Source organism: Aplidium turbinatum, chromosome 6 (assembly GCF_918807975.1).
Source record: "Aplidium turbinatum chromosome 6, kaAplTurb1.1, whole genome shotgun sequence".
NCBI classification, from domain to species: Eukaryota; Metazoa; Chordata; class Ascidiacea; order Aplousobranchia; family Polyclinidae; genus Aplidium; species Aplidium turbinatum.
Genome location: NC_137477.1, coordinates 11,965,508 through 11,990,548, shown reverse-complemented (window position 1 = coordinate 11,990,548; position 25,041 = coordinate 11,965,508). Strand labels below are relative to the sequence as shown.

The 25,041-nt window shown below is 37.7% G+C and overlaps 2 protein-coding genes and 1 non-coding gene across 4 annotated transcripts in view; 1 reads left to right on the top strand and 2 right to left on the bottom strand.

The window, feature by feature from the left end:
• Window positions 1-393: 393 nt before the first annotated feature.
• Window positions 394-25,041, top strand: LOC145771561 (ral GTPase-activating protein subunit beta-like). Of its 2 annotated transcripts, XM_082583266.1 has the most exons (29): window positions 394-526; window positions 3,943-4,019; window positions 7,454-7,659; window positions 9,408-9,574; window positions 10,025-10,211; window positions 10,695-10,826; window positions 11,448-11,626; window positions 12,087-12,190; window positions 12,589-12,841; window positions 13,263-13,503; window positions 13,996-14,154; window positions 14,382-14,496; window positions 15,202-15,349; window positions 15,641-15,778; window positions 15,866-15,984; window positions 16,367-16,552; window positions 16,979-17,145; window positions 17,391-17,632; window positions 17,718-17,799; window positions 18,253-18,430; window positions 18,785-18,855; window positions 19,400-19,550; window positions 20,061-20,189; window positions 20,913-21,072; window positions 21,468-21,697; window positions 21,991-22,114; window positions 22,419-22,482; window positions 22,679-22,821; window positions 23,313-25,041. In XM_082583266.1, the coding sequence occupies exons 1-29, from the start codon at window positions 394-396 to the stop codon at window positions 23,585-23,587; spliced, it is 4,560 nt and encodes a 1,519-aa protein (XP_082439392.1). In that variant the 3' UTR covers window positions 23,588-25,041. The 2 variants fall into 2 exon arrangements, with proteins under 2 accessions (XP_082439392.1, XP_082439391.1); XM_082583265.1 differs by having other exon boundaries at window positions 15,641-15,984.
• Window positions 5,001-5,103, bottom strand: LOC145773041 (U6 spliceosomal RNA). Its single transcript, XR_014289461.1, has one exon. It is a non-coding gene; the product is annotated as a U6 spliceosomal RNA (small nuclear RNA).
• The window catches only part of LOC145771563 (uncharacterized), a 106,806-nt gene continuing 105,735 nt past the window's right edge, over window positions 23,971-25,041 (bottom strand). The window contains exon 29 of the mRNA XM_082583267.1: window positions 23,971-24,345. The gene's annotated coding sequence lies outside the window, so the exon portion shown is untranslated. The remainder of the gene's footprint in view (window positions 24,346-25,041) is intronic.

Below are 25,041 nucleotides of genomic sequence, written 5' to 3'. Positions count from 1 at the left end.
TGTTTCTTTTGCTTTGATGGTTGGAAATAAAAAACATGACAAAGATAACCATTTCCCCATATTAGAAACGATTTGATTCAATTCATAAATTAGGGAACATTCTATCCCATTGTAGGGCTAAAGATCTTAGCTCCTCCACAGCTCTTCAAGTTATTTTCAAAAGACTTGTTTAAATGTAATACAAGTTGCTTGTAGGTGCTAGGCTAGCCTATGTAACAGTACCGTATGCATAGTTATTGAGGAACTTGCTGATGTCCAAAATCATTCGTAAGCATTTGACTTAAATAAATATTCATGACTTCTACTGCTGAATAATTTCACTTATTGAGAAATCACAATTGGGAGTTAATTTTCTTGAATTCCTCATTCATTTTGCTGGAGAGATTTAGCAAAATGTATACAGAATGGCCATCCATTGAAGATGAAGTGTTAAGGAAATGCAAAAGTGTATTGCATAGTTATCCTTCAACAGTTGGAAGAGATGTTGCAAAGTCAGTGGTGAACAGCTTGTTTGTAAGTGTACCTGGTAAGTTATAACATTTTCAGAAATAAAAGAAGATTGATCAGCAGTTTTAGTTTATCATGTTGATGAAGTTATCTTTCTTTAAAGTAATCCAGCATTAATCTTTTGGGGTTGGTGTTCAAGTCTTTGCCCTGGTCAAAAATACCATGACATCATACATTGAAATCGACCAAACATATAAGGTGAAACTACTTTACTATATATTGCTTTACTGTTCACATACTTCACCCCATATGTCTTGCTCGATTTCAAGTTTTGCCATATATGCACATCATTGCATTTATAACCAGGGCAGAGGCTTGTATACCAGCTCCCTAGTTTGATACTTTGTCAGATTATTGTAATTGATTATGGTCTAGCTTTTGAATAGGTTTTGAGATGATTGAAACTTACTTTTCATCAATGTCAAGCAATCAAATTATTGTACTTTGACATTTAGATTAGATTGTTTTGAAGTTTTATTGTGTAATGTTGCTTGATTCAGATTGATACCATAAATTAGCAAATCACCTACGTAGAGTTGTATAGCCTATATCATACAGACGAAATCGGTTAAAAGCATATCGCTTTAACGTATCAATGTTTTATTTGGATCTAAGTTTGAAATCCCAAATCTAATCTAATATTCAATAAAAGCATCGGTTAAGCATATCTTGGTTAAAAGAATAAGTCAGATATAGTATCAGGGTTTGCTTCTTGTTTGCATACTTCATTCATTTAATCGTATGCTGTAGTTCTTCTCAAAAGCAAAAAGAGAATGTCTCTTTTTATTTCGCATAATTGTTTGCAGCATTCAAAGGCGAAATGAAGCAAATGTGAGAATGTCACGTTCAATCAAAACAAAGCTGAGTTTTTGCAATCCTATGCCAAAATCTTATGTGCAAGACATGGCACTGCAAACATACAATTTTTGCACAGCTGGGCTTCGTTGTAGTGAAAGAGAAGACGAAGCAATTAGTAAATCACACTTAATAATACAGTGTGAAAGAAATAAATGAACTACCTTCTTCGAACAATATATAAAGAAGTTTTCAATACCGTACTTTTGATGTCATCCGTCAGAGACTGATCTTCTAAGAAACGGGTATTGGGCAAATTATTTTGGCTTAAGAGAGAAGTGTAGGAAAGCATGTCCAAAACTTTAAACCAGAAAACTTTGAGAATTTTTTTTAGAATTACTGAATAAAATTACTAATTGTGAAATGTAGAGCGTGATTTCATTTGTGCAGTTTCGTTCTGTTAAAGAACAATGCAAATAAATTTATTTACAAGACAGTTCAAAAGATTTAAAAAAGATAAACTGTGAAGAAAAAGATTTCAAAACAAACATCTTTTCTTCAACATTTCTATTTTCATAGGCCACGTTTCATATGCATAACTACGCAGGTCGCAGTTAGCTAAACATAGTCGGAATGGCTCGTTTCGGTGAGTCCGATTCGGTGAGTCCAATTCGGTAAGTCCGATTCCCTATTCGGTGATTTTTTGAATTTTTTTAAAAATTATTAAGTACCGTAGCCTAATTATCATTGCCGTTTTAGGGTTAGGAGTTAGGAACTCACCGAATCGAACTCACCGAATCGAACTCACCGAATCGGACTCACCGAATAGTAGCAGACCCAAAAATAGTACACTTGAAACAAAAATACCAGTGGTCAAAGTTTGCGTTGTGACGTCATAGAAATTGGTAAGATAAAAGAAGTTTGGCAGCCTTTTGCAGAGAAATACTTTGATCATATATACACGTTCTGGGATGATACCGTATGTGACAAGATTGAGTGTAACACAGAACTAATAAACTTTTTACAGTTGGTAGGATTGTATCAGTTCTAATGCACATTGTAGCCTATAATCTGGGTTTTTTTTTTCACTGAGACTTTTCGGTCATTTGTCCGAAATGACTTGAAAAAATTTGGTCATTTTTTATTTTTTTTGGTCATTTTTTCTGATGAAAATATTTTCTTTGAAGTAGCTGATACTAACCAAAATTTGCACTTCCTGACTAGCTACAACATTAAGTTTTGCTGAGAAACGTTGTCGTGTTTTATCTGAGAAAAGTTAGAACAGACAAACGTTACTACCAGTCTTCAAAATTAGCATATTTTTACTTTTGCAAAACAATTGTCGAGGCCAAACGGCAAAAGTTGAAATTGCCTCGGCAATTGCATGTGAACGTTTATTACAAAAAAATGTACCAAAACATGTAAAGCGAGAAGTGAAAAATATACTAGAGTAGTCTATCACGACCGCATTGTTTGATTTGTTGTGATGTAATAATACCAAAACTAGCGATGCGATACGCACGCTGAACTTACAGTAATTCACGTTATATATATATATATATAACTCACGGAGAAAAAGTAAGTTAATTTTGGGTTGATTCAATGTTTGAGGCAACACAAATCGATTTAATTTTCCCGGCGGGTTATATTGCGTAACAACAGTACCCAATAAAATATTTACGTTTGTTTTACATTAATTCGACATCTAGTGACGTAGAATTATCATAAAATAACGTTAATTGCTCAACCAGGTACCGGTAACAAATTAATAGCTCCCCGCGAAAAGATTGCCTCGATTTACGTTTACACTAACATAATTTCGGCACAATTGGGATACTGCGAGCAACACAAAGTCGCGAGGTGCGATAAGGAGTAGATGCTTAGACTAATTTGACGTCTACTATCGTTGAATCAATGCAAATATGGTGATATTTTTATAAAAGATTCAATTCTCCCAGCTGGGCACGTGTCTAAGCGCCAGCGAAGTAGGAAGTAACCCAAATAAAACATCCAGCAGTAGTAAGAGTCTGGTGTAGTCCAAGAAAATTATTTTTTTTTGTAATCTTTTGGTGCTTACAAGCGCTCCTGTGGCCTCAGCATTTTCATTGCCAACGCTAATGCGCCATTCACGCATCTGCGTCGGCAATCACCTCGGCAAGTGCCGATTGCCCACGCTAATTTCGAAGAATGACTTCTGTATTTGCGTTATCACATATAATAAGACATTGAATCAACGTTTAAACACTAAGTCTACGTCTTGTATTTCCGATTGACAAAAAATCGTACAGTGGCGCAAGAAGCTTCTTTGCAATCACTGAAATCGATTTGAGCGCGTACATATTTTTTCAAACATTTTGACCGAATTGACTATATTTTTTTCGGACATTTTGCTAAAAAATTGGTAAATGACCGAAAAAAAAAACCCAGCCTATAATTACCACTTGTACAAAATTGCACATTTCCAACAATATCGCTCATTTATATACAATAAACCTTTTTTTGGCATATTGATTTAAGCATATCAATCGGATAATTGTATCAAAACGTCTGACAAATAGGTGATACAAGTAACCGATTTCATCTGTAGGCTATGTGTATATATAATAAATATCGCTTAATGATTTTTCTCTAATTGTTCAGGTATCCCACCTAATGGACAGCTTGTCGGAAATGAGCAAACTCAAAGCACATTACCTTTGTTATCCACAGATACCCAGGTTGGAATCTTTGAAGACAAATTTTGTCGATCTAATGATATTTAAGCAAATTACATAAATATTAAATGTAACTGCAGACAGTGCACATGGTTTAAACCTTCCGGTCTCCTCAGTGCAGTAGGTACACTGGAATGGCCATGTAGATATAATCTCCAGTCCTCCAATCCTCCATGTGCATTTTCTCATTTGTGGTACCTAAACACCAAAAATGGTACTGCCAACCTTGCCATTGAAGTGCTCAAACTGCAAGCAGTGAGCTTTGCGTAATGCATAGCAAGGTGCCTCCAGTAAAGTGCTCAATCAGCGTAATATGTCATAAACATTAAAAATATAACTGTTGAACCTTAAGTTGGTTCACAGCATTTTAAGTGATCTTGTAAATAGGGTGGAAATCATTTGTTGCACTTTTTTATCTAGACCAGGGGTCACCAAATGGCGGCCCGCGGGCCGCATGCGGCCCGCCACGCTGTATCGCTGCGGCCCGCGGAAGGTATCAGAGTACAAGTAGTAGGCCTTATAACCAAAAAAACTTTTCTTGAGGAGTTAAAAAGCACGACGGCAACAAATACTTTCCGGGAAGCATATTTTCGCTTTGCATACGATTCCTCCGACCGACCAATCAGATTATAGTTCTAGGTGGGGGTTGCTTAAAGCTATTCCAATGCGATGTCCAGCCACACTGTCCCGGTAGTTGATTAAAACGTCTGTTTTCGAATTTTGAAAATGTCTGTGAGCATAGGGTTGCTTATTTTAAGTTTGCAAATGTCATGTAAACACTAGTGTGCGTTTCACCGTTATTGTGTTTCACGACCAGTGTTCTCTTTATGCAAGTTTTTATTGGCAAAATAGTTCGGTGTGCCAACTCAATTTATAACTTAATAAATTGGCAAAATATTATATAGAAATTTAAAGACTTTTTCTGATTGTATTATGAAAATATTTAGCTTAGTACTGCAAAAATTTTTTTTCTTCTTTTTTTAAAGAAATATGGAACGCTTCACGATTTCGCGTGTCATCCTTGCGCAGGGGCCATGCTAATCTTCTCTGTATCGTTCCAATTTTAGTATATCTACTGCCGAAGCAAGTTCTGCAAAATGCTGTTAATCAACAAATTCTTGCCACGCTGATAAGCATCGCAAGTGTCAGTTGTATACAACAAAAGAAAAACGGTTTTATAGACTCTCACAAAAAAGATGAAAAACCAACTCATTGCTTTTTTAAAGGGAAGACTGTTCATGAATTACGATTTTTGGGTGATTTCTACAAGCATTTGTTTCATGGTGCCTGGTTTCTTTTTCCCTGTTATTGGAGCCTCTTTTTCGCTGATATGTTTGTAGGTCACTATTGTTGCCTGTATTGCGATGTGTCAAACATTTCCTTGTTTACTGAAATTGTTAATTGCAAGATATCTTTTGTAAAGCGAAGTGACAACACCACTCTTGCTTGGCGATGAATATTCTGATGAAACCGCTCGCCTCGCTATCTAAGTGCGCAAAACAAGTGGCCTCGTTTATTTGGCATTGTTACAAAAGTCAAAAGTGTTGTAAAAGGAGCTTGGCCTGGCAGTAGCGTTGTTCGATTAATGTTGTTGCTGCGGAATTCTTCTTCTCTCGTCTTCTCTCGTGTTGTCGCTATATGTCAGGGTATCCGTTGGTTAGCCACTGCCTGGTGTCGTCATCGATGGAAACTAGACCTTCCATACCATGAGGTGGTCTGTATAGCCGGCAATCCTTGATAATGTGGGCTGCCGTCTGCATTTCACCACACTCACAAGCAGCACTCTCTGCCAAGCCCCAGCGCAACATGTCTGCACCATAGCGTCAAACACCAGTGAGCAAACGGTTACGCCTTGATGAGGCAAGTCTAAAGCTGCGGTGTTCTAACATAAATATGAACAACATGTAACGCTGGATACTGGGTACGAAATGCGTTCTTTTTTAGCATAAGAGTCAACCTACCTAACATTTTATTAGTGCGGCCCGCCACAGCTCTCCTTAGTGCCAAAGTGGCCCGCATGCAAAAAAGGTTGGTGACCCCTGATCTAGACCAATTTACCATTCAGTGTGGCTTGTACGTTATGAACTTTGGCATTTTGTATGTGCACTCATTTTGCATATATATTATATATACATTTTAGAATGTGCACATCAAATTTTGTATTTCAAGTAGGCTACTTTGTTATTGATGTTTTAAATTTTGAATGTTTTTTTGAAAATTTTTTTTGAATTTTATTTTGAAAAGCATTGCCCTACTTGCCAAGCTGATACAATCTGCAGACTTTACTAGGAATAGCACCTAAATGAACGGGCGCCACAGTGCTCCACACCTAAATATCCAGACGCCACAGTGTGCGCACCTATTTGACCAGCGCCTAACCAGGCCTCGAAATTCGTTTTTGCTGACGGCGGACAAACGTGTCCGGTCTGAGCAGCTATCTCGGCGGACAAATTAAGTCTCACGGCGGACACACGAGTTTAAACGTCGATCGTCATGTTTAATCACTTTATCTTGATAATTCTTCGCCATTTGAGAATTATAACTACGGTTTAGAAGGTTTTTTAAAATTACAGCGAAGTCGCTCTGAAAGGCTTTCATCAGACCAACGACGTGCGCTTGAAGCTCTCGTCAAAGCGCCGTGTAGAGCTCTGCTTACACCGCATAACTGATTAATTTCCACCGAACGAGGTCGTGTGGCTTCTTGCGTCACAATGCTCTGGGCACGAGTCGGAAAACTTCTACACTAATGCTATTATATTCTGCTGTGCAAAGTTTCACTTGGCTTTTTTCTTTACGGTACGTTTATTTTTGCTTGTCATGTGAGCGAAAGTGATTTTTCCTTGGGCCTTTTCTTTTTCACTGTAATACCAAAACTTAACAAATTTTGCTGCATCTTGCTGTTATAGCCTACTCGTATTTATAATCTAATTTTTTAACCAACCTTGCCTTATCAATATTACTGGGGGATCAAAGCCAGACATTGTGACGTAAGACTTAAACTAAGTTGCGCGTGATTAGTGTAGAAGTACTGCTATTCCCATAGATTCTTAGCGAAGAATTCACCTTTGTTACGCTGATTCAATGTCATCAATTGTTGAAGCAACGTAAAAATCGAAAGTTACAGTATTTACATTTTCTAGATGCGTGTTAGAATGCACGAGAAATTATATTTTCGCAACAATTGTTCGTGCTATGCAATGACGATTTGTATCGCTAGTTCCTGTGTTATTTCTCGGCGGACAAATATGACCGATCTAGATGGTACTTCCCGCGGACATTGCATGCTGTGACGGCGGACATGTCCGCCGTGAATTTCGAGGCCTGCTAACTGTATGCGCCTAAAAGACGTGGACCCATATTAACATACTGGTGTCATAATGGACAATATTTAAGTTAAAAAAGTTGACAATAATTCACTTTATCATAAATTTATTTAGGTTAAATGGACAATGGAAGTTATATGTTTTGGTCTAAGCCTGACTCTTTCAGAATATGATACATTGAAAGAGAGTGTGTCAATTTATATTGATTGGCTATCAGTGGTAGCTACACCAAAGCACAATGTTCCTCAGCCAATTCGTTTAGATCCTCTGCCATACATTAGGCGAATGATCTCGCATCTGGAAAACCTTTTTATTCCAAGGTATGTGCACATATATAAGTCATATTTCACATTTCTGAATACTTTACATGAAAATTATTATTGTAGTGTTTTACTGATATCTATAGTGCTAACTGCTAATGTTTGCATAGTTTTACATTCTACTATCATTTCTCAAATTTTTAGTTACAGTACAGGACCGTAGTCAATTTGTTTATTTTGCTAATTCCATTGCAAAAGTTAGCAAGACATTGATAGAGAAAAACACTACAAACTGGTTCAATAACTTGCATTGATATTGTTTAATAAAGAAAATCAAGGGCAGTTGATATCTGTCTTTGCAATGTCTTTTATTGGATTTTTGATTGCTGTGTTATTTTCTTAAATGTGCTATAGTTGTCGGAATGGCCCGTTTTAGCGAGTCTATTCGGCGATTTTTTAAAAATGTAATGATGCCTTCTGTAAATCCAGCGACGCCTTCTGTTTATTTAGAGAATTTTGTATTTTATTCCACAATATTGTTTCTTTTGCATTCCGACAAAAATAAATAAATTAAAATGAAATTTAGCGAAAAATGTTTGAACTATTAAATTAAAATGTTTGCTCACATAAAATTGACATGTATCCTACGTCATCCACCTTCTTTGCGTCATGTTTATATCATTCATCATGTCATTCATTTAAAAAAAAGCTATTTGTTGATTTTATATGATATATATACCGTATCAAATATATTTTACATCAAAACAACCTTTTTCACAAAACGATGGTGTAACTCAAAACAATCAAAGAATTTTTGATGTCAACAAAACTTTTGAATGTAATGTAAAGACTATTACATCGTTTTAATGTCGCCAGATGTTGAAATCGTATACAAAAGGAAACTTTTTGCTGACCAGGTATAGGTTGTAGGCTACCTGAGAAACATTTACAATTTAAGCCATTCAATTTGTTCAAAGAACCCAATTAGCCTAACAGTTCGTATTTACATTGATTCAATGTCTGAATATTGAATAATATTCAATCGTTGGATTTACAGAAGGCGTCGTTAGATTTTCAAAAAATCGCCGAATAGGGAACTCGCCGAAAAAGACTGTTGCCGAATAGTAGCCGACCCTATAGTTGTGACTCTTTGTAAAATAGCAGCTGAAACTGTGACAGAGGCATATTTAGGTTGGACACAGATCAGAGTTGTCGGTATTTTACCCGACCCAAAAAAACCCGGGTGGGTTTTTTAAAAAAAAAACACTTAAAAAACCAAAAAAAAACAGGTTTTTCTCAACCCTTACACAGATGCTTTAAATCAGTATTTATTGAGTGGCTTGGTTGATAACCACCACTTGTTATTCATCTTTTATTTAATTGCCTGGTATATTTACAGCTGTTTACCTACCCGTTTGCATATGACTAAAATGACATATGACCCAACAACACAACACAAGTAAACAAATTCTAATTTCTTTTAATAAGTTCTTTTGAAAATGAAAAATGTCATATATTATATATACACCACAAATGCAAATTTAGTCAAAAAGATTGTGACTCACAGTTAGTAAATTATATACACATATACACTACAGTTATACACATTTATAATTAGTTGTGGTTATTTACGATCTGAATTACCGTATATATGGTACTGTATTTGCAAAGCTTCAGTTTTTTACAATGTGATAACTTACATTTTTGTCACAAAGCCAAAGTTGTTTTTGCGTTTTAGCCTACTGTATATTATATTATATATAATTGAAGAATTACACTCTGCTTGATTGTTCATGTCGTATTCACAGGACCGATGGTTCATTGAATAACCAACTTGCATTGTGCCAAAGTGTCCTTCGTGCCATACAAACACTGGCACATGACGGAGATAAGTTGGACAGAGATACATGGGAGTCCATTCTTCAGTTTGTTCTCAGTGTTTCAAATACACTTCTTGCGCCTCCTTCATCTCCGAGTATGTTGGTCACCATTAGAGAGAAATAAATCAAATTCTTTAATTCGTTGCATATTAGGTTGTTGTGGTTAAGAATACGATGTCAATGCTTTGGTTTGCCTTTCATGTTTCTTTCAATTTGTATACGTTGTTACAGTTTAAGTTTGTCTCTCAAAAGCAGATGTATATTTTCTGTCAGTCAGCATTTAATCAGCAACTTAATCCAATTCGGTTGCTTTAATTTATTAATCTATCATGCAATCAATTTAAGATTATTCGCTTTTCCTTATTTTGTTATTTTTGATATGTGTAATCTCAATTGTGTTAAAAATTGTATATTTCTACTTTAAACTAAAATAGCCCAACCTGCTAAATTTGAAAAAATTAGTGAAATGTATTTTGAAAGAAAAACATGTAGTATTTATATAATATAATACATTTGTTGAGAACGACTAACCATTCTTTTTTTAGATGGGCTTGCTGAGCAGATGTGTGAACAGTTGATGCAGACTTTGTTCTATGTCTGGCTTTTGTCATGTCATCGTTGCTTTCCAACCCCTTCTGTGTGGAAAACTGCAAGAAATTTATTTGCCGGGTGGCGTCACCATCCACCGGTGATAGATTGGTGGTGTAGAATCACAGCTGCTCTTACGTCGAAGTATGTCCCAAAGAATGTGATATATATATATAGTGCATTTCAATCACTACCGTACCGATTTAGAACAGGTTTATCATTTTCTTCAGGCTGTTTCATCTCAAGGTGAAACAAGCTGTGCAGAGAGGTTATAGCTTATGGTGGGATGGCCATTGAATTCAATTGATATATTTGCGTGTTGCCATGCTTTTACCAAATCGTGACGCTTAATTGATACGGACTATTGTATCAAAGTACGTTCTGTATGTATAAGCATGAAGCATAGCAATCTATTGCGTTTCAACAGTATATAGAGCACCTGCAACTTCTCCTCTTGAACACTGAATACTTTTCTTCCCTAACTGGAAAGCTTAACTGAAGCAGATTTTTATGCAGTTGCAATTTTGCAGTGGCGTTAATTTTTTATTGTTTTATAAGTGTTGTATATGTTACAACTCCATGAATGACAAGTTTAGTAATATTACTGTATTTTATGCGCTTGTTCAGAATGTTGATGTTCATGTATGGAGAGGACTTTCCGCCATTCAAGGTCCCAGATGCAGATGCGAAATACATTCCAAAAGAAATGAATGACGAACACGTAGCTCAAACTTGGTTTAGAGTTCTACACTTAATAAGGTATGAATGTCAGTTGCAACACAGCACACGAACCTGGGATGTCTTGTTACATTGTAGTTGGACATTGATGTGGATGGTTGCTCTCCAACCTTTTTGTCATTGTTGAACTCCCGATGCTCTTTTAGAATCCACCAATTTCGGCTAATTCGACGTTTTCCTTAACGCATCAATTTTAGTCGCGGCATATCACACCTGTGCTTTTGTACATACCCAGTCTGGATGCCTCGATGGTGTTCTCAATTCCCCTTCAGTGGTCGATTTAAGGGGATACTAAGTTTTTTATGTTTTTTTCCGGCTATTAACTACACTTAACCTTCTGTTACTGACTGACATATTTGGTGTCTGAATCCGCCATGGTGATCTTAAAGTGATAAACCCTTACCAAACCTTAACACATGCTTTATGGAACACTAGTGTTTCGCAGAACTTCTGTTACACACTAATGTAGGCCTACATTGCCACATCTAATCCTGGTAGCCGTAACTCATGTGAATGGGGTTTAAACTATCGAGGTGGAAATGGCTAAAGCTGTGACGTTATTTTTGTGATTGCCATTTTTTTCTCATTTTATTTTCATTTTTTCAGCGATCATGACTACCCGACTATTTTATTACTCTCTAGTGATCCTGTTGAACTTTGCAACTGCAACATCATCGCAAAGAGTCCCATGTTCATGGAGTTTGCTCTGAAGAGTGACAACGCTTATCTTGATCCTTCTCAACACTCTTGTCTCCGAATGCTCCCTTACATCTTCCTGAAAGCCATGAAAGGGGTCTCCTCATTTGTCGATGCTTTTCTGGGTGAGTTCTTTTCACTTTAACAAGAAAAAAAGAAAACGAATAGCTCTCAATATAGACTTATAGCTTTATAGCTTAGACAGCTATAGACTTATAGCTTTTTTTTGCCTTTTTTACTACCCTTGTGGGATTCACCTTCCTACTTTAAACTACATCCCATACAGCAAAATCTGTCATTTTTACATTGATTCAACGTCTGAAGACGTATAATCAATGTAAAAATGGAAGATTTTAATGTTTGGGATCGCTAGAGTGACGTACTTTGACTTCTTACGCCAGTGTCATCCGTCGCTGTTTTTCAAAGCAACGCTCTATCTCTTTTTTTTCTGTGTGCTTAACAATTTTACAACCATTTGATTTGTAAAGCTATATTATTTCAAATTTCGTTTTTACATAAAACTGTCTAAGTTGTGAACGATTAATTCTGCGACATCACAATTAATCTTATTTTGCTTTTATCTAGGTTTAACCAATGAGAAGCACTATGAAGTATCCTACAGTGTCCTCATGCAAATATCTACTCCAATTACACCTACCACAGCAAGGAAAAGCGGAAAAGTTAAAAAGGTACTTCAATGGCTGAGTTGAAAATGCTTAGATGATGTCAATAAAAATTTATTTTATATCTTTTGAATGTGTTCTCTTTGCATGTTTTGGCATCCATGCAAGCAGATTCGGTAGAAAAGCTACCGGACTGAAAGTTAAGGCGACGCTTTTGGTGAATGCTTAGTTGCTTACGCTTAATTTTTTTTTTACTGTATGGTAGATAGGCTCTAATGCAAATAGAGCTGCTTCCTTGATCTCATACCAGATGTTTAGGTAACAATGGATAAGTCTCGATAGGTATCATTCTTTCATAAACAAACAGATTTTTTGTTTGTTCTTGTTTGTGTTAGGGAAGAGTGTGTGCTGTGTAGTCTATAATGTGTGACAGCCAAACAAAAGCCTTACTCTTTTTACAAAAGGGTGCTACTGCGAATGTGACCAAGGGGACTGCACCACTTCCCCCCGTGTCCAGTTCAGCTAGTCCTGGGTCTGTTTCCGCCGGTCCCTCTCAAACTTCAACCTTGACCAACTCTGCAAACCAAACCATAGACATGCACCCCCGGCCGACCAAGTACCGCCCCCAGTGCAACTCTATCTTGCATTTATTTGGTGGCTGGTTGTTCGACGCTGCTCTGGCTGGCTGCAAGTTTGATCCGCGTGGTAAAGATAAAGGTACTGAAGAGTTGTTTTAACGTTCATTAGCCTGATTTTTTTTTTGATTGGATTTACGGCGTTTTTGTTGCACAATTAACTTGGTAACGCACTAAACTTTGATTCTCCGACTTTTGGTACTTCATGCCGCTCTATTTTTTTATCAGCATACTATTGGGTGAAAGCAAAAGTCTGACTAAAAAAATGTTCCATGCCGTATATACACAGAGAAAAATTGTACTTGTTTCTGGATAACATTTTTATACTGTCAAACTTGCTTCGCTGCTTATAATATGTGGATAAAAAACAAATCACATAAAATTTGAAACATTTGTTGGCGTCTACATTTCTTACTTCTACTTCTCCAGTTGGGTGTGAATGAAAAATTCAAAACTTAGTCAACATGTACGTTTTTAACTTTGAGATAAACCTTATTTTCCAGAATCTTCTGATGCGAGATCTCGGTCATCCAGTGTCCCATACACCATCAGCTCCAGTACTTCCTCCAGTCTTCTCACGGTTGGTGTCACTCCAGGAGATAACTTGGTCTCCAATCCCATGTTTGACAGCTCCGAATTTCCGGACACTTCGGATGCTGGAAGAGCTGAAGCGTGTGGAACTCTCTGTCGGATCATGTGTTGTAAGAAAACTGGAGAACATATTCTTCCTGTTTATTTGTCCAGGTAATGTATGCTCGTAATATCCAGCGTGTATATTTTTCAATGTCCTCGTTTTGAAGTTTGAGAAAATCGTCGGTATATATGTAGAAAGGTTTCTTATAACTTTCACTGTTAAATAGTGGTGAGCACAATCGCGAAATTACTTCTCTGCTCTCATCTAGTTCATCTAATAACTTAGGTGGGCTTAAGGCTTACGGTATGCACTTTAAACGCAGTCGTGTCAAGATTAAGCCACCGTGGTTTAGTCTTCAGCTTGCGTTTCATAAAAACATTTCATGAACATATTTCTTCAACTGAACGTTTATACACTACACTACAACATACACTGAAACTAAAATACACGTGCTGACAGTTTGATCTCCAAAAACATGCTAACTACCAACATTTGGCTCCACAAGAGGTTTCTTACCGTAGAAATAAACATTTCAACCAGCCGAAAAATGCTGTTTAGTATGCTATAAATTTTAACTCTTTTTGTTGCGCTTACGTCTTCAGATTCTATCTAGTGATGAGCCAAGGTCTTCTTGGTGACAGCAAGCAGGTACTGGCGAGTATTCTCCTTAATTCCGTAGATCTGATGAGAATAGATCTTCCTGGAGTCACTTGTCTTCTTCCTCCTCTCCTCACGGCCCTTGAATCCATCCTCCCTGACCGGTATGTTGGCAAAAAGTAATAGTCAACTGAACTGCGTTGTAAAACGTGTTATTTCTCTTTTTAACATTAATTATATTAAATGAAATTGTTCTCTGTATTATTTTTGCCGATTCTAAATTCTCGTGTTAGGCTACAAATCATCGCAAGTTGTAAATGATCTTATGTGCATTTTCTAGAATATGACATTAATTTTCCCTTCCTATAAGCTATTGTTATTTTCCACCCAGTGAGCTTCAGCAGTTCAAGCCTTATCTCAACGTTGTAGACCTGCGGAGAGCGTCCATTCATTTGCTCATCTCAATGCTTCCTCTGCCCCTACATTACACCACTTTGAAAATTGAGGTGAAGTACTGGATACGATCCACTTTAATACCATGTAATATTTTAACTTGCATTTGTGGGGAAATACTAAAAACCTTCTATTTGGCTTATTTTCTTTTTGGCCAAAAGCGTCTTTTGCGTCATTTTTGGTGTTGAAAATGTTTGTGACTTTTAACCCAGTTATTACGCAGAGCTCCAGCATTCTCGTTTTGTCATACTCAAAAAACTTCTGCGAGAAAGAAACGAAATCCTTTTTTGGCAGATGACCCTTGGCTGTAAATACAACACACCAGAAAGTGCATTTTTGTGCAGTCACTCGCTGTAATTGCTGACTTCACACTCACAATTACAACTTAGTCATTATCACAACCTGGTCGACATTCACGCAATTATCTCATCAGTGACGTAGATAATGTGCAGTTGATCGTGGTCACGTATCCAGCAATTGAACTCTATTGCTCTCCCAAGTGTAAACACCTCATTCAGCATGGCTGTAATTTTATGTTGACTAAATTTTCGTGAAACTAAATTGGACTATTTTGCTATATCTAAAGTTGGCTAAAGCTTCAGAAATGAAGTAGCCCGGTTCAGTAAATAGATAAAATTGACTCTTTAAACCTTTGCACATGCAATTCAAATGTCACACATACAATCGAGTGGAGTACGATGTCAATATGATACAAAAAGTACAAATTTATTGACTTTGTCTGTCTTTCAATCTTACAGGATATCCAAGAGTTGTGGTCGGAAGTCTCTAACAATGTCACGAACTCTTCCATGTTCACCTTCCAATCCCTGAAGAAGAGGTTGTTGGACTTGCTGATCGGAGCTCTACAGTGCGAAGCGGACCCGATCAACACTCAAATGATTCTCGGTATATTTCAGACGGCAACATCCGCCATTTTTCGTTGATTCAACGTCTGCAAACGTTCCAGCCTTGATTCATATTAATTATATAAAATATTATTTACTGTAAATATCGTTTTATTATAATATAATTAATAAAATACCAATCAATTCAGTGGATGCTCGATACCTGCCCAAACATCTAAACCGAGTCGCCGCCACTGCTCAAAGGTGGTAAAAGGCAAAGCCCCTCGACCCTTGGAGTGGCGAAGATTCATACGCAGAAGAAGAATAAAATAATATATGATGTTCTTTTTAGGTTCTCTCCTGCTTGCCTTACATGATTCAGCACTTTTCGAGGCGGTCGGTGACTCAGCACATTACAACGGACCGGGCAATGGCGCAAACCACACGGCCGGCGTTGTTCAACCGAGCGACAACGAAGTAGTTCCAGTTGGTAAGAACATGCTCGGTCATCATCCAAACAATTGTTTCAAAACATTGTTATTAGTTCATAATCCTAACACGATTTTTGTCACATCAGACACGGCTTACGGATTGTTTGTGCAAATTATCCACCTGGTGTCGCAGAAGCTCGACACTTGGAAATCTGACGTCAGCATTTCGCTCGCCGCCTTGGAATTACTCAGCGGATTGGCTAAGGTATATTCTTAAATTTTATTCCGAGTCGATAGCCGACATGCAAATACAACTTTTGTTGAATGTTTATTATTTGAGTGATGGACTTTGATGCAATCATGTTAGCCATACGCGCAAGCAGATATCCTACAACTAGAACCCACAACTGGAGTTCGGCCAGTCGCCCTGACAGTAAAGCAATCGTTTTTTACATTGATTTAATGTCTGTAAACGTTAAATCAATGTAAAAAAAAACGATTGATTTTTCCTCTGGGCGGCTAAAGCAACTTTGTCAGATTTCCAACTTAAAGACATTTAACTTCGTCTTAAGACTGATGGCTATAACAACCTGAATTTTACTTGGTTTTGGACCTGACTGGTTCTAACAAGCCTATGGTGTCAACAGTCTCACGTGAACATGGAGGACCGACATGAGTGCTACCGCGCTGTGCATGAGCTATGCCACTACATCGTCAACCAATGCAAGCGTCCTCCTCCTCATCACACCAGAGAGCTCCACTCCACCATCGTATCTGCCTTCCATACACTCTCCACCTGGCTCATGGAGCATCCTTATCTTCTGGAGGAAAAAGTGAGATAGTTGTGAATTTGAAAAGATATATTCGTTTGCAGCTGTTGCAGTCATAATTTATCTTCCAAGTTGTTTGTAAATACAATCATTCGTGACTAAATAGGTAGTTTTCTTAAAATCATTAAAAGACCTTTTTTATGACAAACATCGAACTTTCGAGATTTTTTTTCAAACTGCGATCAGCTGTTCTTGGACAGTGCGACATCGATAACAAGTGTAAGTGTTTGACTGACGTTCTGTAGATTTAGGATCGATGTCCACACAAGGTACGAAACTATACCTTAACAAGACCCTTTCCATGCTTTTGGCTTGTTCGTTAATGATGCAAAAAGTGTGTTACAAATCTGTCTACTTCTTCTACTACATCTAAGTCCTACCAATGAGTTCATTAGAAGACAATGTGATTTATATTCTTTGCCGCTACAGGAATGTCTTTACAAAGTTCTTGAGATCATTGAGTTGGGAATATCTGGAAGCAAGTCTAAACCGGCTTCAACCGACTCGGACAAGGCTGAACCAGTTTTGAAAGCAGACAAAGAGTTAAATCCTGTCTCCAAGCGCGTCAAAGAGGCCGCTGAAGGCTTGCTTATTTTGTAAGTGCACGTTTACAAAAAACAAACCGATGTAGTTTGATTGCAACGTTTTTCATTGGCCAAGGTAGCGGCTTGCTCAAAACCTTTTCTGACAACACGCTGAGAAAGTAATTATGTTGAAATCTAAAATGATCTGCTTAAATGGTTTTCACTGGCTGGCTTCTGGAGAGTGTGAATCCAACGTAATGTCAGTTCAGTTTCTTCCGTTTTCTGTTTCTTAACTTCCTTGAATCGGATGTTTTCAGAGTTTTTGAACATCTTGGTGCGTTTCCGACTCCTTGCTCTCCAAGTTCGACCTCTTGTCTTCTGGATGAACGCTCTCTTCTCCTCCACGCTGCTTGTGGCGACATCCCCAAGTCTTCAGAGCAGCAAGAGTCAGAAAATCCATCGTTCTCCATGGATCAAGCAGTCCAGAGCTTCCGATACTTCGGCCTCCACAACGGGATTCTGCTCAGTATCTTAGAACAGAACCTGGGAAACGAGCAAGGTAGTTCTTGACTTCACATTTTAACGTTGAATCAACGTAAGTTTACCATAAAGCACGGAAATGATATTGATCCATATCTTCTCAGAGCCGGTGCCAACAGCTGTGGTTATTTTACGCACTTCATCTGGCAGGAAAGTATGGACGATGCAGCTACGTCAGACACCAAGGTACGCTCGCGTTTGCCAAGGTTTTCAAAAAGTCAACAAAATAAAGTTCATAACTTGTTGGTAACCAAGCAATAAAAATGTTTTAATTTTTTTGGATGTTGTATTGTTGTGTCTTAGATTTTTAAGATAGTTCTACCGTATTTTTCTGAGTGGATGAGTCTGGACTGCGTAAAGATGACGTAGGCTATTTTATCAGTAGTCTTTTTTGAAAATCAATGTTCTGCCTATTCATTTTACGTATACTGCGAATTCACGTTGAAATTTTATAATATTATTGAGACCTGTAAAAGCTTTATTGGAAGAGTTATTCAGTTGTGGAGCACAAAAAGTCCAACGACTTCATTTCTACAAAACTGACCAACTATTCTATCACATTTACTCGCTTTTTCACCTTAGTTACAAACACAATTTGTAGTAGTAAGAACGTCTTGTCAGCATCGAATCTATTTCTAGAAGCGAAAAACTCTCTCCTGGCTCTTCCTTAACCCGCCCCAGTCGTCCCAAGCCCTTAGATGAGCCCAACACCATTCAGCGGCCCAGACACAGGACCTTCCCCGAAGAAGTTGATCACATCCCGCTGGTGAAGGCAGACTGCAGCATCCCACTCTTGAGTGACGTACCCAACGCAGAGGTTGATTATTTTTCATTTTACGTCATTTTAACGTTAGTGTCAAGCGTTGTTGTGCTCCGAAAACTTTGCTTTGAGTAATTCGTGAACTTTCTCATTATTTTCTGATTTAAATGTTTGTTGAATTTTGGAACTTGTCTCCCTGTTATTGAACCCATCATATGTTACACCAATGAAATTAAGGACAATTTGTTTTTATTTAGATTTTCAACCAAAGTTTCCTTTTCGTTGCCAGACGTTAAAGCGATGTAAAATACATTTTTTCTGATCTGTAAAACACATATTTCTTGAACTGATAGGCGTATTTGGTTGAAGTTGAATATTAGTCTCTTGTTTCAACTTTGGCTTATTTTGCAGCAAGCGGCTCTCATCGAAAAAATGCATCATTTGATTGAGCTACAGAAGCGCTACGATGATGAAATCGCAAGGTATTGCTTTCATCATTATTTTAACTTTTCTCTACTTACAACTTAATTTTTTATCAGAATTGAACTATGTGGCACTTTAGCTTAGTAATGTGCAAGTGAATGATCGGACTTTATACACAGCACATGACATATATGTACGCAGGTTTAAAAATGTAAGGGGAGGTGCTCGATGAGCTGCTATAGCGTTTTGCTTTAGAGATACAAATTTTAGAAGTTATCCTCGCTAGCTAGGTGGATAAAGGTCGCTTTTCTGAATCGATAGCCTGTGTTCGATTCCCAGTAGAGTCAGACCAAAGATTTAATCGCAGAAAATTCAACCGTTAATGAAAGGCGTCCGTAGGAGGTTAATTTTCATGAATAAGATGCTTGGCAGTTGTGCTGAAACTGTCCGTATTGTATGGTGCGGCAATGGAAAACTGCTATAACGCACGCGCAGCAACATCATCAATTCGCGAACAACAATTTATCTTTGCAAGTTACAGCAATTCGGGAAGATACGGTTTATGCAAGTTAAACTACCCAATGAAAATTCCGATGCATTTAGTTTTGTGGAAGCTAATCCTGAGAAGATGGAAGAGTGCGTTCCTCCTCAGCCCACTCATGAGTTCCAAACGTCGAGACTCCTCCTATCCCATCTCAACCTCCTAACTCTTGATTCAGTAAAAGGAAGTCGTCCTCCAAGACTCGGTCCAGATGTGAGTGAGCATGTTTTGTTATAATTCGTAAAATACATATTTTTGTTACGTCAAGCCAAGTACATTCAAGTCGTTAGTATATGCGTGAATCTCGTTCGTATGTCGTAAGTAAATTGTATACTTAATATACCACAGTATTACGGTACCCGTACATAAAACTACTGCGACACATCATCAAAGCATTAATTTGCTAATTTTGTTGATCACTTTAGTTGAGAAGCGTTGTAAGTCGCTATGGCAGTTGCTACCATTCGTGTGTAACACAGCAGTTCCCAACGACACGAGGGTCCGTAAATGCATCAGCTGTAAAAAAGCACTAAGCTCAACCACAAAAAATAGTATATTTTAGTATAGTTTTAACAAATTTACACTTGCTAAGAGTTTTAGTGATTTACAAAGTTTACGCTTTTCTCTAAAGGTGCCTCACTACAAAACGTCTGTCTATCACTGTTTAACGCACGTGTTTAAACAATCGTAATACAACGTTTGATTAACGCAATCTTTTCACAGCTTGTTATGCTGAACACCAACGACCCTTCATTTGTGGCCGATCTTGAAGCATTCGATGCCATGCCATCGAGGAATCATGAGACTGTGTTTGTCTTCTATGTCAAGTCTGGTCAAACCTCAAGAGAAGAGGTTTGTCTTCGCGTGCAACAACAGCCAACCGTTATGTATTTCATAGTCTTTTTTAAGAAGTATTGCATCGTTATCTCTAGAGTTTCGTCAAAAAAATCGATCAATCTCATTTTTACTTTCGTATTTTTTATGTTTTGCAAGCAGCTAAACCTTAATAAATATATAAATAGTTTGTCTAAAAAGTACAACAAAATGTCTTTTTTTATTTTTCTCCGCGTATGCATAATGTTCTAACATGTAATTTATAATCCCGATAAGCAAGCAAACGGTTCTTGCTTAACAATTTGTGCATTGCTCACAAGGATATGCTTTTATCGATTTATTGTTTGAACAAATTTGTGCCAGACCGTTGTGTTACTTTGATCTTTAGGTAACGCAAAACTTATTTCTTGTCAGACTTTCACTGTGAGTATTTATTTATGCATGCTTTCGCCACGCATGATCAACTTTTACGTAGTCAAAATTACACATTTCAATGAGTCTCGGTTCCTATACATTTTCTGGATAATATTAATGTGTGTTTTCACAAAGAGCTGTATCCATCGCAGATATGCGTTGCTCTCAGCGCTTCACAAAACAGTCAGTGTTAGTGTAACCGCCTGGAGACGTGGCAGATTACGTTTTGTATTTGTCATTTATGGTCGTGTATTTGACAAACCTACAGGAGAAAATTTATGACACCTCCAATAGTTTCATAATCCTTATCCTTTCTCTTCCTCCTAGATCCTTAGAAACGTGAGTGAAGATTCCTCTTCTGTGTCACCAGCATTCAATGAATTCCTCCTATCCCTCGGATGGCCTGTAGATCTCGCATCTCATCCTGGATGGTCGGGAAGAATGTCGGATTCTTGGAGGATAAAACACTCCTACTCGAAGAGTGCTGGTCAGGATTGTCGTATAAAAGTTTTTTTTATTTTGAAATAAGTTGAACTTGTTTTTTTACATTTTTCTTCAGTGAAAAACTTTCAACTTTGGCGCATTTTTATTTGCAACAACTTTTGTAGTTTCTTTTATGTTCTCCAGTCATGGCTCCATGATAACTGAGAACGTTTTACTTTGTTATTCTGTTAAAATTTGTGCCTTGGACAAAATACCAGTTTCAATATTAAGATTCATGTTAAAACCTCTTGAAAAAAGTTTTAATTCAAAAACATGTTTAAATGTTGACATTCAAGAAATAGAAAATATTAGTTGAAAAGAATTTTAAGTTATCCCCCCAACTCTCTCATTACTCCCCAGTCGCTCCACTCATATTGTCACCATCTTATACTCTTTCAGATCCCATAGATCTTAACACTCAAGGCCCAGGCTTGTTCAGTGGGGATCGCTATATCTTGTACTACGCTGACGTGTCGACTGAAGTGGCGTTCATAGTGCCAAGTTTTAACTTGCCCGACACCACCGCATCCACCACTGTGGTAGATTCTGTTGCTGCCGATGCAAGTGGGCGTTCGATGTTGACTTTGGACTTATCGAACCCGACAGCTACAAGTAGTGTTCTGACACAGGTAAAGTTGGCCTAGCACGTCACCATGCTTTCATGCGTATATTTTTTTTTTCTTCATAATTTTTATGGCAAGCACGCTGGCCATATCTGTCGATAAAAATGTGCTAAACTGGTAACAGTCGTCATAAGTCTTTCGATATCCAATGCGCATTGTAATGCTGTATTGGGATTCGTGTGCCAACAGAAGAACAGGTGCTAAATTTTAACTTCATCCTATATTTTATAAACGTTAAAGCTTATTTTGGTTTTAAGCACGTAATATGGTGGACTCACTCTGCCCATTGTTCACCGCAGGATAGCCCCACCAGTCCCATAAACCCGAAAGGAAAGAAGCCCTCGCCTCCCCAGCGACAGAACCTCTCGTCTAACCCCGATACTAGGGTGGTAGTGGTTTGGTGTGAGAACTACGATACCTTTGGTAAGCCTGTTCGTACGTTTTACTGGTTTCCGTACTATGCTCAACTCTAAACTGTTTTGAAATTTTCTCGGTTGTGTGATGAAAATGGTTGCTGTAGTGTTTAGCTCTATTCTCTAACCCTCGTTTTTGTTTAAAGTGTTTTTAAATGTAAAGTTTTTTCAGTTATGTGTTTTGATATTCACTGTTTTATGAGCAACCGTATACCACGTGCACGTAGCTATTTCCTCGGAGTTTGAATAATTGAATATATTATGCACCCAAAGTAGTAACTTCACAATTTCCACTTTTGTCTTTCATTTTCCAGACAATTTTTCACTGGAGACTCTTGAGAGTGAAATGCAAACAGACCAGGAACCATCTCAAAACAGGTGATCACTTCTCAACCTACAAAACTTTCTTTTTACATCTATTCAACGTCTGGCAACGTTAAAGTGATCTAGAACGTGAAACTTTTGTAACATTCGATTTGGATAAATGGGTACCGACGTACGATCAATACCAAAGATATACCAACGAATGTCTTGCTTTTACACGATGTCTCATGATGCGACTATTGTCTTCTAGGTCAAAGGAGCCTCCAGTGACGATTCTCATCCATCCACTGGAGAGTGGACTGTTTCGCATCCACATCCACAAGCATAGTGGATTAAAAGGTGGTGTGGCAGTGCCTTTAATTTCCGGCATGGTCGTCAGCAGAAGATCTTTGGGTGAGTACTGAGTACAGTATTATTTGTTGACAGTAACGTTAAGTGGTGTTGACTTTGTCGGCGAAAAGCTTATCGCAACGAAATTGTCTTGCCGCCTGCCGGTGTAAACGTTACTCCGACTGTTGAAAATTTTTCCCCACGCATTATGCTGTTATCACTTTCAGCAGAACAGATGAAGGCACTTTTGAAACATAGTTGTGATTCAAGAAGAATTCATATTTAATTGTTTGTTGAGAATCTTTATTCTCGGACTGAGAAAGCTTCTTTGAGAGCTTAACTCTGGCAGTTTCGCATACTTGTAAAGGCTTTGAACCACTGACGCAGGTCAGATTACCGAAAGTAACTCAATATGCTTAATTATTAAAAAAAATAATAATGTGCTAAACAAAAAGCTGATGCCAGATTAAAACTAACCTAACATATCGTTAAATCATCTCAATCGTCCCTTGGATTGGCGACAACAGTAAACACCTTCAACATCTATTTTTCAGGCGTAGCTGTTCGCATGACTGCCATGAACATTTGCAGTCGACGGCGGTTAGCTAGTGACTCTTACAATCCACCTCATGTGCGTCGCAAACAGAGGATCAACGACCTGCTCTCCAAGTACCAGCGCCGCTGCACCGAGCCTGAATTTTTCACGGCGATGTTTGCCGGAAATGAGAAGCGCGACGACCCGCTGAATTGTAGCGTTAGCTCGGGGTCAACCAGCAGCGTCGCTTCCACTCATTCAACTTTAAAAACCGCTGTTTCTGCTGTTGGATAAAAAAACTCTGTCAAGTCTTATTATTTTCACGTCGTTTATACGTATAGTTTCGTAAAAATTCATGTTACAATGATCGAAACGCCATGGCAAGACTTATATGTTGAAATTGTGATACTTTTTGTTGATTTAAAATGTTTAAGAACATTATAGAGGTATAAGAAATGTTATATGCTGTCACGCCGCAAAACACAGTCTCATCAGTTCATCTTCTTTGGAATATTCCGCTTTTTCCGGATATTTTTTCTGTCTTCCGGAAAGAGCAAAATCTTTGACGTTTGTGTTCAATGAAGTGTTTGATGTTGTTTGTCATTATTGACATATCTTGAACTGAACATAAAGTACCAACTATAACAAACGGTATGCTAGCATGTTAATCGTCGAGGAAAAGGGCAAGACTCAAAATCGCATTTGTTTTAACGATAAACATCTATTCAACGTATGTGTTCCTAATTTAATTTTCTTCTGCATTTACTTTTTCAGCCAGCAGATCATTCTATTTTACAATGATTCTACGTTTGATGACGTTGAATCAATGTAAAAAAGTTTGATCAGCTGGCTTGGTGATTTGATGTTGTGGTTTCCACTCTTTTTTCATTGATTCAACGTTTCCAGATGTTGAAGGTTGGACGCACATATTGGATCCCGTAAGCGGCGGATTAGGCTTATCGTCTGATCAGTTAATCAGAAGTCAGTTTTAGTTAAGTGTTTCTGTCGATCAATAATCGAGGTTTCTTATCAGCGAATTGAGGATGATGCATCTGGAACACAATAATCTGCAAATTAAGTTGCTTAATCGACCGATTTTCCTAATAGGTGAATGATCCACTGTTAATGCATCCAACCTTAAATCATTCAAAATACGAATTTTTCTTGGTTAGTAAGCTTAATTGTTTGTTCCAAAATGGAAACTGGTGACTCTCCGACAAAAATGTTTAATAGTTTATTAATTGAATACTGAAAAGTTTGGGTGTTCATCAGGACAGTTATCGTTTCTAGCACTAGTTGCTACGTTCATCTGATGAAATTGAAAGTAAAATTAACAACAAACAAGATGGTTTATTGCTTCACTGACGTTTCGCGCACCATGACAATGCGCATCCTCAGAGCGAATAACATACAAAATAACGCGAAACGTCAGTGAAGCAATAAACCATCTTGTTTGTTGTTAATTTTACTTTCAATTTCATCAGATGAACGTAGCAACTAGTGCTAGAAACGAGTTTATTAATTATTAGATAAGAAATAAAAAATGCTTTCTAAAACAATTTCAAATAACCTTAATGTATGGACGGTTTTTGACACTAACTCAATTTCTGATTTCGTCTTGCAGACATGAAATCGACGTGGCCTACTAATATCGCCATTTTCAAGTAAACAAGCGTTCAACTTTCATGTGCAATTTTCTGTATTTGTTCTTACGTGAATTGTGAAGCAATAAACATTATGCCACTGGC